This window comes from Lottia gigantea (genome assembly GCF_000327385.1).
Source record: "Lottia gigantea unplaced genomic scaffold LOTGIsca_39, whole genome shotgun sequence".
NCBI classification, from domain to species: domain Eukaryota; kingdom Metazoa; phylum Mollusca; class Gastropoda; family Lottiidae; genus Lottia; species Lottia gigantea.
This window is the reverse complement of record NW_008709333.1, coordinates 1,055,273-1,068,358: the sequence shown is the minus strand read 5'-3', so window position 1 is coordinate 1,068,358 and position 13,086 is coordinate 1,055,273. Positions and strand designations below refer to the sequence as shown.

Here is a 13,086-nt window from a genome sequence, read left to right as displayed (position 1 = left end):
TTAAAATAGTGCTCAATATATCAATTGTAGAGTAGTGTAGAAATGCCACTGTTAAAATAGTACTCAATACATCAATTGTAGAGCAATATAGAAATATCACTGTTAAAATAGTGCTCAATACATCAATAGTAGAGCGATATAGAAATACCACTGTTAAAATAGTACTCAATACATCAATTGTAGAGTGATATAGAAATACCACTGTTAAAATAGTACTCAATACATCAATTGTAGAGTGATATAGAAATGCCACTGTTAAAATAGTACTCAATACATCAATTGTAGAGCAATATAGAAATATCACTGTTAAAATAGTGCTCAATACATCAATAGTAGAGCGATATAGAAATACCACTGTTAAAATAGTGTTCAATACATCAATTGTAGAGTGATATAGAAATGCCACTGTTAAAATAGTGCTCAATACATCAATTATAGAGTGATATAGAAATACCACTGTTAAAATAGTACTCAATGCTTCAATTGTAGAGCAATATAGAAATACCACTGTTAAAATAGTACTCAATATATCAATTGTAGAGAGATATAGAAATATCACTGTTAAAATAGTACTCAATACATCAATTATAGAGAGATATAGAAATACCACTGTTAAAATAGTGCTTAATACATCAATTGTAGAGTAATAAAGAAATACAACTGTTAAAATAGTACTCAATATATCAATTGTAGAGAGATATAGAAATACCACTGTTAAAATAGTACTCAATACATCAATTGTAGAGTAATGTAGAAATACTACTGTTAAAATAGTGCTCAATACATCAATTGTAGAGCGATATAGAAATACCACTGTTAAAATAGTACTCAATACATCAATTGTAGAGTGATATAGAAATACCACTGTTAAAATAGTGCTCAATACATCAATTGTAGAGCAATATAGAAATATCACTGTTAAAATAGTGCTCAATACATCAATTGTAGAGCAATATAGAAATACCACTGTTAAAATAGTGCTCAATATATCAATTGTAGAGCGATATAGAAATACCACTGTTAAAATAGTGCTCAATACATCAATTGTAGAGTGATATAGAAATACCACTGTTAAAATAGTGCTCAATACATCAATTGTAGAGTGATATAGAAATATCACTGTTAAAATAGTGCTCAATATATCAATTATAGAGCAATATAGAAATACCACTGTTAAAATAGTGATCAATACATCAATTGTAGAGTGATATAGAAATATTAAAACAAATCCTAAAAAAAACATGTTGTTACACTCAGCGTTTCACACTATGCGATTCTCTGACGTCAGAAGACATAAAAGTTCTGACATGAAGTTGTTAAGTAACAACATAATTTAAGTTCTGTTTTAATATTTCTACATGGTTAATAACATAAACTAGAGTGGTTAAATAATAACAGAAATAACCTTCACTGTTTTTGGGACAGTAATAATATGTATTTAAAAACCAACAGCTATAATTTTATTTTATTTCATACAAAATATACAATACAGATATAACAATGCTTTTAAGGGATTGTTAAAAGGTTTTCAAAATTTTTATGTGTATCAGGGACACTAAGTGTTTTATGACGTCACTAATCCCAATATAATAATAATGCCTTTATGATAAGTGACGTCATCAAACACTTAGTTTTAGTGAAATTGCAGGAAACCACAGACGTCTGATTGAAAATTGGTATGGTGTAAATTGATGCTATCAGTGTCCCCTGTAAGCATACAAAATTTAGAAAACCTCTTTACAATCTCTTTTAAGTCATTCTCCATGTGACAACAAAAAGAGTCTTTCACACACAATTCACACTGAAGATGGGTGAGTTCAGTTTAGGCCCGGAGCTACAGGTGGGCATAGGGGGACAATGACCTCACAAAAAAATGGATTGCCCCCCAAAAAATTCTGCCTGCCGACTAATATTGTTACCGTAACTAAATACCTCACTCTATTGCCCCTCCAGATATAATGCTTGCCCCTCCTAACAATCAAGTCTGGCTATGGGCCTGGTCCAATTCTTCTTTTTCACTAGCACTATAGTTCTCCAATCTGGTCCATCTATTTAATTAATGGCATAATAATATATCAGGTACGGTAGTCATAACCCTAACACGATTTTATCAATGGAATTGTCTTGCTGGTACAAGCACATGTCTAATATTCTAATCAGTGTCTCAGATAGTAGTCTATAACAGTTGAAAATGCAGCGAACCCAGCAGCACTAATTAATCCTGCTTTAACTCCAGCTGGAAAATAAACAGAATCAAGGATGTTGATTAGAGTGTGTTACTGCCAGTCATGTATGACTGGAGGTTCCGAATGTCTTGGATCCCTCAGACAAGATTTTCATTTCAAATTAGAAAGTTTTTGTAGATTCATATCACAGTGGCATTAGCCAACTCTTTTTCGATTTCAACTGACAAGGGATCTGTGCACAGCCTGTAGCATGTGGGGCCTAGGTTTATTGTCCCATTTGAAAACGACTAGACGCTTTTGCCATATCAGCGAATCAAATTTTAACTTGATAAGCCAAAACTGAAATTTGGTGTGATGAATTGTTAATATTTCAATCTAAATTGAACTCTAAAACCAAGCCGTGTTTGCTGTGAAACTGATTGGTGGCTTGGGGCTGGCAGTTATTTTTATCAAATAAAGAAGTTGATACCTACCTCGAACACCAAGAACTCCTCCTACAATTGCACCTGATAGTGTTCCATTTAATAAATCAGATTTACCACGATGCTGAAAACATTAATAACACAGGAAACTTTAAAGGGACAGATTCGCCATTTTTTCGGTAGTTTATTTGAGTCTTTGCTTTATCGCGATTAGTGACATCATGAAACTCTATATTATAATTGAGGTCTGATTGAAAATTGGAATGGTGCAAATTGATGCTATCAGTGTTCCAGACAGACCTACACATTATTTTTTTTTTACATATCTTTGATTTGGGTCTTGAACTTATGCTTTATCGCGATTAGTGATGTCATGAAACACCTAGTTTTAGTGGAATTGCAGGATCCACAGACATCTGATTGAATATTGGAAAGGTGCTAATTGATGCTATCAGTGTACCCGATACACATACAAATTTGAATCCTCTTTAAAGGGATAATGCTTTTGGTATATTTACTCAACCAAGCGATTAAATTCAGCTGTTCGTTCATCTTTTCAATATCAAAATGTCAAATAACCATGGATAATGGTTTCTATCAACTGGTTCAGCAAATATTTAGACAAGTATTTATCCCTTTCAAATTATAGACTTGAGAATAAGTTTTACTTGTCAAACTTCAGTAGAGATGCAGACTGAAAATAGGTCAGTTGTCTCAAGATCACATAGCATGAAACAACATGATTAAAGTTAGAACTCTTTTAATATTTTCTCTTCCAAATAGTAATAATTTGGTCTCCAGTAACAAACGTTAATTTTGTCAAAATACAAACCTACCGATTCTAGACAACATTCAGTTCCAGCAAACATGGCTCCAATTATTGCAAAGTTTTTACCATAGGAGAGCGACCTGGCCTTCATTTCTCTGGCTGTAGCTTTCAGTGTTAATGGTTCTGGGGAGATGGTGGAGGCTGGATCAATACTGGCTGTAAACAGACCAAACACTCCACCCAGAGCAAACCCTAGATACATAAAAGAAATGGAGTTACACAATCTGAAGACAATTTCAGAATGAATGTTTATAATTGATTGGATCTGAATCTACCTGATAAGGAATATAGAAGACAGAAGAAAAACTCGCTAACTCGAATTTTAAGTTAAATCTCGTGTGTGTCCCTGCTTCCACAACAAGATTATCGCCTTGCTGACAGTATTTATATCAAACCAGTTTTATATTTGTCACAAATTGCTTTATCGTCTGCAAGACAGAGCGTCATCATCAAATCAGATTAATTTTCCTTCCAATGCCAATGGCATGATCGGCAGTTGATTGGACTCAAGTGAGATTTTTTGTCTCCTATTGAGCCAGCAGACAGTTGGTGAATGAAACTCTTCTTGAAAAGACTCCAGTCGGCAGTAAAATTCTAGACAGACATCAGTGTGCAATGAGGGTAACTTTTAGAAAATAATGGCATTACCTACAACTCTATTATGCCTACACCATAATCCCACTATCCATGTTTTTGATTGTCTCAGAGCATAGCTTACCTATAACACAACTGGTTGTAGCCTTAAATATGCAACTTTCAAACAAACTCTGTACCATCAATTCCTCTCGAGGTTTGGGTGGGAGAGGGGTGGCAAAACCGCGATTGCGATTCTTTCGTTCCCCTATAATGTGATCAATAATAAATGAAAAGCTCTGTACATCTTCAGGCCTGAGTTTCTGCGTATTTGTGCTATCACTTGCTTGATTTTGGCCCTGAGTGGGGGCCGCCATGTTGAATTGGGTGTAGGGCAACTCGGACTACAGGCAACTCGGACTACTTTTTGGAAACTAGGACTACTTAATTTTGAAACTCAGCCAAATGTTAAAGACCACTAAGACAACTTTTTTGAGACTCAGCCAAATGTCAGACTACTATTTTTGAAACTAAGACAACCCTGACCACTATTCAATGACAATTCGGACCACTATTTTTGAAGCTGCAGTGTATGTAAAGGGAAGTAACTCAAACTTTGTTCAGACTACATCTAATTCAATGTATTCCACATTGACAGTTTTCGCTTTAGTAAATGAATGCAGAGCTTAGATTTTAATCCTTAATTTAAATATTCTAACCAATACTGCCAATGATCTGGACTGAAAAATATTCATTGAGAAGGTTCGAAAATGATCATTTTCATTAGCCCGCAGTTCAGCCAATCCATATCAAGCCCTCTCATATTTTGTTATAGAAATTGACAATGCTCCAAAAGAATATAAGAACAACACTATAAATTTAATGATTGTATTTAATTTTTGATCCAAAGGTATTCATATAAAATAACACACTTTAAAACTTTCTGCCTTGTTTGATGTTCGAACTTTGAACTCAGTTCTTAATGAAGACTTAACAAACAATATTACAACATAGATAGTTTAAAGTGATTGTAAAAAGGTTTTCTAAAATTTTGATGTGTATTGATAGGATCAATTTGCACCATTCCAATTTTCAATCAGACGTCTGTGGCTCCTGCAATTCCACTAAAACTACGCGTTTGATGACATCACTAATGGCTAAAGGCCTTCTGTGATAAAGCATATTTCGCAATTAATGACGTCATCAAACACTTAGCTTTTGTGGAATTGCAGGAACTACAGACGTCTGATTGAAAATTGGAATGGTGCAATCTGATGCTATCAGTGTCCACAATACACATAAAAAAATTTAAAAAGCCTCTTTACAATCCCTTTAAAATCACATTTATCCGATTTTATTTTCAAAATCTTGGTCTATTAGATACAGTTACAACACAAATTATTCTTTAGAGAGATCAAACTTCAAAATAACAGAAATTGTGTTAAAATTCTGTCTCTTTTTGTACACAAATTTATCAATTTATGTTTTATAAAGAGGGAGCAATCCTTGTTTTTAAGACCTTAACTAGGTGTAAAATAAGGTTCATGATTTTCTAATTTCCTTTACCATTCATTTCACTTCATACGACTTTAAGTATTTCACAAATCAACCGGTGGCTGAAAAGTTCATAGCCTGACTCTGATGGAGAACTCACATCTGTTTTTTCTTCTTTTAACATATATCATATTAATTAATAAATAACGTAAACAGCAGTTTATCACAAACAAATCTAATCTAAAACTAATTCTACGTTCTGGCCAAATTTTGGAAAACTTAATTCAGTTATATACAAAATATTCCCAAAGCTTTATATTAAACAATCTGATCACAGTACTTTCTAAAATCAATGACGTTTGAGAAAAAGGCCAAATCTAAAAACATAAAAACATAAATGCAATTTAATTGCAGTACTCACATAAAACACAAATAATTTCACAGATTACATTTATAGTCGAGCAAACTTTTTTAAAACCAAAAAGAGACCAAACTTTCTTTCGATATTTTTATCTTTTATTTTTCATTAGCCACTTCAGTAAGGGTCTATAAACGGCCTTCTTGATCATTTGTCTACTTGATGACACTGCCAGCCAATCAAATTCCTGCCAATGCCTGGATTTTTTGACTCAAACAAAAGGTGCATTCAGTGTCCAATGCGTCTTAGATTACATTTTTGGATAGCGTCACAAAATCCCATAACTAGATATTCTACGATGTCATCATCACATGTTGTCTTCAACTATCTAAAATAGGACAACAAGTGCAGCATGATCTCAATCACATACCTTCTAACATAAATAATTTGTATAGAAACCTAAAAGTCATGACAAATTTGGCTTTTGTCATGGTAAAAACAAAATTTGGATCAAGTTCAACTGGGATTAAAAGTGACATTAAAGGGCTGGCCCAGTCTGTGTCTGCCTAGTTTCATCTGATCCTGGTTCTCGCAATTTTGGTTGACAAAGTGACATGGAATGCTGAGAATTATATTCTTTTTCAGGAAACAGTCTCTGTACCAGAACTTATTTAGTGGCATTTCTATAGAGGGGCTAAGCTTTGGCTCTCCCATTTTCAAATTTTCATCATTTGACATACTTAAAGAGTGACCTGTGGTCCCTCTGGAAAATTTTTGATCCTTGCTTTGCCTCCCTTGCCTAATGTTTCCTAGAAACGCCTCTGAACATGGACTGTTTTCCTTCTTTTTTTTTTTAAATTTGTACCCCATAAAAATCACAGTAAAATATAAATAATGCTTCTTTCATTTCCAAAAGATACACGATAACATAGCCTAAAAATACAACAATAACATAAAATCAAGCCTATTTATATTTATACTCAGAGCTGTGAGATTCAGCCCAGTTTTTGGAACGATGAGGCAGTGGCTCGAGAGCAAGGGACGGAATTTCAGGTGTTTTGGAGCGAGGGTGTTGAACACGTCTGGGCTGTTTCTGAAGAACTTGAAGAACCTTGGCATCAGGATTGCCAGGAATGGGTGGTAAAATCGAGGGTCTGGCAACCATTTTCACATCTTTTTCAAATTGTTGGACGGAGGGTAAAAATGCTGTGATATCTGGAGAACTAGAACGATTGGATCCTGAACTGCGATTGGATCCACCACTACGACTGGCACCTAATCTCATTTGTGGCACTTCAGCACTATTTAATAAATTTCTCTTGATATTGGGCATACGACGAGGTTTTGAGATAATTTCTTTCGGTGGCGCTGGAACTTGGGAACTGTCTATTCTACGTATATCACTATTTTCCAAGTCTTTTTGCTGCATTTTACTTTGATGTAATTTGGACGTGAGATAGGCCACAGTACACGATTTCGTTTCCACATCTGCTTTCAATTTATTCACAATTTCTGCCTGTTTCCGAGACTCGTCCAAATATTTCTTTTTATACACTTTCGCCGTCTGTTCCAATTCCTTGATTTTTTCATCTTTAGAAACAAGTTGAGAGTCTTTCTGCTTCAACAATAAAACTTTTTCATCCAATTCTTTCTTTAATTCTTGATATTTATTATTTGTGTCTTCTGAAAAACAAAACAAAAAACCTTTTTTCAGAAGTTAACTTCTTCATTTTGCTCTCAAAATGTTAAATGGTTAGCTTTTTCATTGTTTATCAAGACCAGCTTCCTTCCTAAAAAAAGAGATCCCAGAAGATCTTGGAGCTAAAATGTGACTTATTGAAGCAGAATTTTCAAAAACTATCAGACATGATAGAAAATGATATATTTAAGAAAGAGAGAAGGAATACCTGAATCTTCAATGTTTAAACCATGCATGGTTAACTGAAACGTCAGATCTGAAACATGAATATAATATATTTATTACTAACACAATGTCTTACACTTTCCTTTTTCTAGTGATTGCATGGGGACATGTGCCTTATAAAAGTAAAGGACAATCAAAAAAATAAAAAATATATCTTTTATGGATGACATAGAACAACATTATCAAATCTTTCAAATTAGGTCTTTCTGTTTTTTCAATTGCAAATAAAGAAAAGCTCACTATTTTCACTATTATTTAACTTAGTTCAGCTGAGAATTTTTATTAATTTGCATAATTACATACTGAAAAAACCCTCAAAAATCTAAAAAATTCCCTAAATAAAACATTACCTGTGCATTTCTTCTGTAACTGGTTAATTTCAAGATGTAAAGCCTTTAAGGTATCAGCATGCTCTTGTTGTATAAACAATATCGAACTTTCTAAATTTCTTTTGTGAATGGCAGCCTGACTAGTCATTTTTATTGATTCACTCGATCAGTCTAAAATACAATAAAACATCCCTTATTAACATTTTATAATCACATCTCTGATTAACATTTAATGACTTCAAGATAATTAAAATACAGCCTGTCAGTGTCAGTGGCATGCAAACTCTCATCAAGTCAATTCAATAGCAAACTTGGCTATCAATTTTTAATGACCCGACATTTCAAAGAACACAAGATATACTGATACTCGTAGTTGCACGTAAAAAAACTTAACTGAAGATGAAACGTGCTAAAAGAAATTAGATCTATCAAAATGTTAATTTCTGTAAGCTTACCAACTATTCAAATCAGACTTACAAAGTATCAAGCAATCGATTGCACCAACTATCATTAAAATAAAATTCTAAATAATAAATAATAACTGCAAGAGACAGGAAATTACTGATGCTGATAAGATAAAGAGAGGAAATTATTCTGATTTTATCAACTTATTTAGTTTCTAAAAGAATACTATCTTTCAGATAATTACTCAACAGTTTCCAATACACTTCTTAACATTGAAATCTAGCTTTATATTTGTCTACAATGAAAGTTGAATGAAGTAAATAAGTCTATGTCAGGGTTTGATAATGGAAACAGAGAAAGCTAATACTACGGTCCTTACAATATTTTCTTATTGTACACTAAATAACATTCTTTTGACACAGGCTGAAATATAGGTCAGTTGCCTGAAAATCCCATAGTGTGAAACTCTGAGTAACACAATGTTTTGTTAGGTTCTGTTTTAATATTTCAAATTCTTTTTTGATATCAAAATGAAGTTTTAGATGACAGTATCCCTTTAATTACAATATCTGTATCCTGAATAGACACCATTAAAATTTAATGAATTTTATTGATCAAGTTAATTAAGCCTAATTGAGTCATCTTCCTTGATTTCCTTGATATCATTTTAAATCAATATTCACTGAGGTGAAAAGTTTACGAATACCGTTTTATACATAATTGGTTTCCTATTTGACAGAACGCTGGTTGTTCCGTTTCTACAAAATTCTTGCAAAAATTTGTCAAATGATGGGCAAGTGTGGAATTTTTCTAGGAAATAATCTTCGCTTCCAAGCCTACCAATTTCATCATTTTTTAAAAATGAAAAATGATCATTGGCCTGGTCATCTGTCAAGTAGACACTTTCTTGTCCAAGAAAATAAATTTATGGGGACAGAGCTTAGAAGGTTTGATCTAAACCTAAGCTTTTTTTTAAATGGAACGTTTGTCTGCAATCCATTGTCATTCATTTTTCTCTATAAAACGAAAGATAATTAAATCAATTCAAGAAAAAGCGATACATTAATCTTGTTTAGCCTGAAATGATATAATTGTATTGTAATGAGCTGCCTCCAAATTTTGATAATTTTAGCAAAGTCCCCCCCACCCCCTTTTTTGACTGAAAAAAAATTATAAAAATTCGCATATTTTACCTGTTAAAAATGCAATAATGAAGACCATTAAAGGTCGAGAGTACTAAAATTGAAATTTAGCATAAGATTTATCCTCAATCATAAATAAACAAACAAGACAACAAGACTTCAAGGATAAAATATTTGCTAATTCTTCTTGACAACAGAAAAGTCGACCATTTTTCTTCACAGCTAGCAACTATGCAGATGCATTATGGGAAGTAAACAAATCATGTCAAATCGTCTCTACGACAAACCGTCCTGGACAAATCGTACCAATCCGACTTTGGAAAACGTAAAGTGTACCTGAGTGAAAATTTTTAAAAGATTTTTTTTCATTACTAATGTAAGGAAAATTTTGATGAATAGAGTATAAGACGAACAAAAAAGTCAAAAGCCACGATGTGGAAGAAAAGATTTAAATTCCGTTCAGAGCAAAATTAACTGTGGTCTGAAATCAATATTTCTGATTTGATTATCCAGTCAGAATACTCGTTTGATAAATTCCTTCTATTTTTACGTCTGCGTGATCGCGCTACTTCTAAAATTAGAGTCAAAACAAGTATGGCGGCTTCCTCGGCCAATTTTTTGGCATCGTCAGCAAATTCCACGAACTGTGGTGTAATTGTGTGGGAATGGTTTGAAAACAACGGTTCATGGCAACCATATGAGTCTGATGTCGTCGCTTTCATCGAAGATAATTATCTTAAGGGGGCTAGTGCTGCAAATTTAGGGAAAATCAACCCCAACTTGAGTCTGTACAATGTATTTTTTTCATCGACGATTTATCAAATTCGACTTGATACTGGTAAGTTACGATGGTGTTCGTCTGCTTTGTGACGAGATCAAAATCAATACTCTCAGTCGACACAGTCCACGTTCTATTTTCCTATCTGTAATCTCTTTGCTAACGTATTGCGAAATAACGGACAAAAACTGAAACTGAAAGTAGACTAATAAATTCTATTTCTAAGAAATAAAATTAAATGAGGCTTCAGGCTCAAGGCCACTGTGATTGAAATCTAGAGAGAGTCTGAGATTTTTTTTTATAATGAGAGAGAGAGAGAAGGGGGGATGGGGGGGAGGCACTGACCTTTGACCAATTGCAGACATTAACTGAGCCACAGGAAGTGTGCAAGTCAGATTTAAAATATTATTATGGTTATGGGATGTCATTTATCATTTTCGAATCAGAAATATTACTCAATTCAGATTTGTAATGTATTTCTCAGAAACTGGAGCGTCATTATAACTATTTAAGATCAGCCATGACTGAGGTTGCCCAAATTTCTAACCTAGTAAGGGAGAGTCATGCCGGAAAAACTTGCAAACTTGCTCTGACACTAATATCTGGCAAATGTAATAGAACATAATACAACAATCAAATTCCTGTAGTTTTCTGTTGCCTAATATTGCCACATCAGCCTTATCTCTGAATACTGGATACATTTATCAAACCTTGTTTGTCATGATAGGTAGGATGTCCAAATAGGTAATCCTATTTAATCCTTAGGGTTGTCAAGTAGGCATCCCTTCCAGAATGTCCACTGACTAATGTACCGGTATATTTTTATTCTTATTATATCTAAACTTTATTTAAAGGGATTGTTAACAGGTTTTCTAAATTTTGTTTGAATATAGAGGACATTAATAGAATCAAATTGCACCATTCAAAGAACTATATCTGTGGTTCCTGCAATTCCACAAAAACTAATTGTTTGATGACTTCACAAATTGTGAAAGGCCTATGTGATAAAGCATATTTCATGATCAGTGATGTCATCAATCACTTGATTTTAGTGGAATTGCAGGAGCCACAGATGTCTGATTGAAAATTGGAATGGTGCAACCTGACGATATCATTGTCCCCTATACACATAAAAAAAGTAGAAAACTTCTTTACAATCCCTTCAATGTTCTTTGGTATATTAATAATATCTGATATATTCAATGATGATTTTTTTAAGGCAACAGAAGACACGTAAGAAGAAAAATCTACCAAATGACGAGCCCTGACCTAAATAAAATAACGTGGCAGTGGGCTGGTGATTATATAGGACAGTGGAACTCGTATAGTTTTGACGTAGCATCGATGATAGAGTCGGTGTACGCAGGACAACAAACTAACTTCATAGATTTAAGCCAAACACAATTCAAACTCCCGTATTTTATTGATCTGAAGAATTTCCAACAAGTAAGAATAGAAACTGGAACAGCCAGAAGTATTCGACGCGAAAAATTAAACGTTCCATTTCCGCTTTCTAATGGAAACAATGTTCCACCACCTCAGACTTTTCAACAATCTGCGTTAAATCCAACAAGTATTTCCTCGTTACTTGGACAATCTTCTCAAACCAGTTCTAGTACAAGTTTCCAACAAATATCGCAAGTTACTTCTGCTTCTGCCTTGTCGGCACACGCATCTCAAGTTGCTTCTAGTTCTAATTCAATGCCTGTACATTCACCACAAGTCGCTTCTAGTTCTAATGCAATGTCTGCACATCAATCCCAAGTGCAAGTGAGTTCCTCCAGTTTAGGAAAACATCGACAGAACAGCGATGATTCCGATGGTGGGAATGTGGGGTCTGGTGGTAAAATAGCCAAAATTGTACAAGTTCCAACTTCCAACCATTCTTATGTACAATCTTATGTGAACAATTTACCCTCTACTAGTGCTGCATCAAACACAATGCCTCAAATAACACCATATTCCAATCATATGATGTATGGCAACCAAATGACTGGATTAATCACATCTTCACCATATTTAAGTAGTCTTGGTCTCTCAAGTCCTAATTTCAATATGACTGCTGGACCGTCTCAACAACCATCTTCTGGACCGTTGACACGGCAACAATTCCAACAAATGATGCAGATGTCAAGTTTTGGTGGAAGTTTGAACATGCCCATGACCCCAGCCTCAACTGGGTTTTCATTCACAAATGGAATCACAGCTCCTGGGTAAGTACAGATAGAATTTTTGATTATAATTGTTAGCTTTGTCAGAGCTGTAAAAAGAAGTCTGAGAATGTAAGCCCAAAAATTTGAATAAGTTTTGTTGACATAACAATGCCAAGTTTTCAGAGGTAGAAGCATTTCCCTTCCCTCTTTAATGCAAAATACACAATATCTTGGTATTTCATACATTACTTAAAGCGGCAGTGTGTACATATTCCACTAATGTCAAAGTTAATGCTTTTGAGTATATCAATTTTAAACAGTTCAAGCTAGTCAAGACTAGTGGTTACATAGAGTAAATAGGTGGTCTGCAACCAATAGCTCAGTTGGTATTAAGTTTGATTGTAGTCTGTTAGCTAGCAGCCCCGTCACCAGGAATGAATTGGTGCTGGGTCTCAGATTTTGTACTCATAAAAGTTGAAGAATTAAAGGCCCA

General features: G+C 34.0%; 4 protein-coding genes across 4 annotated transcripts; 2 read left to right on the top strand and 2 right to left on the bottom strand.

Annotated features, from left to right (window-relative positions):
- Window positions 1–452: 452 nt before the first annotated feature.
- Window positions 453–1,055, top strand: LOTGIDRAFT_121913 (hypothetical protein; the record flags this gene model as incomplete). Its single annotated transcript, XM_009059444.1, has 2 exons — window positions 453–643; window positions 857–1,055. Coding segments are annotated over 2 exons (390 nt in total), but the record flags the coding sequence as incomplete, so codon positions are not given.
- A 1,110-nt stretch (window positions 1,056–2,165) lies between these two features.
- On the bottom strand, window positions 2,166–4,243 carry LOTGIDRAFT_97403 (hypothetical protein; the record flags this gene model as incomplete). Its single annotated transcript, XM_009059443.1, has 4 exons — window positions 2,166–2,236; window positions 2,660–2,732; window positions 3,445–3,629; window positions 4,156–4,243. Coding segments are annotated over 4 exons (417 nt in total), but the record flags the coding sequence as incomplete, so codon positions are not given.
- A 3,048-nt stretch (window positions 4,244–7,291) lies between these two features.
- On the bottom strand, window positions 7,292–8,227 carry LOTGIDRAFT_68180 (hypothetical protein; the record flags this gene model as incomplete). The annotated part of the gene is made up of 3 exons (XM_009059353.1): window positions 7,292–7,542; window positions 7,770–7,817; window positions 8,137–8,227. Coding segments are annotated over 3 exons (390 nt in total), but the record flags the coding sequence as incomplete, so codon positions are not given.
- A 2,029-nt stretch (window positions 8,228–10,256) lies between these two features.
- On the top strand, window positions 10,257–12,657 carry LOTGIDRAFT_163349 (hypothetical protein; the record flags this gene model as incomplete). Its single annotated transcript, XM_009059442.1, has 2 exons — window positions 10,257–10,500; window positions 11,660–12,657. 2 exons carry the CDS (start codon window positions 10,257–10,259, stop codon window positions 12,655–12,657), a joined length of 1,242 nt encoding a protein of 413 aa, XP_009057690.1.
- Window positions 12,658–13,086: the final 429 nt, after the last annotated feature.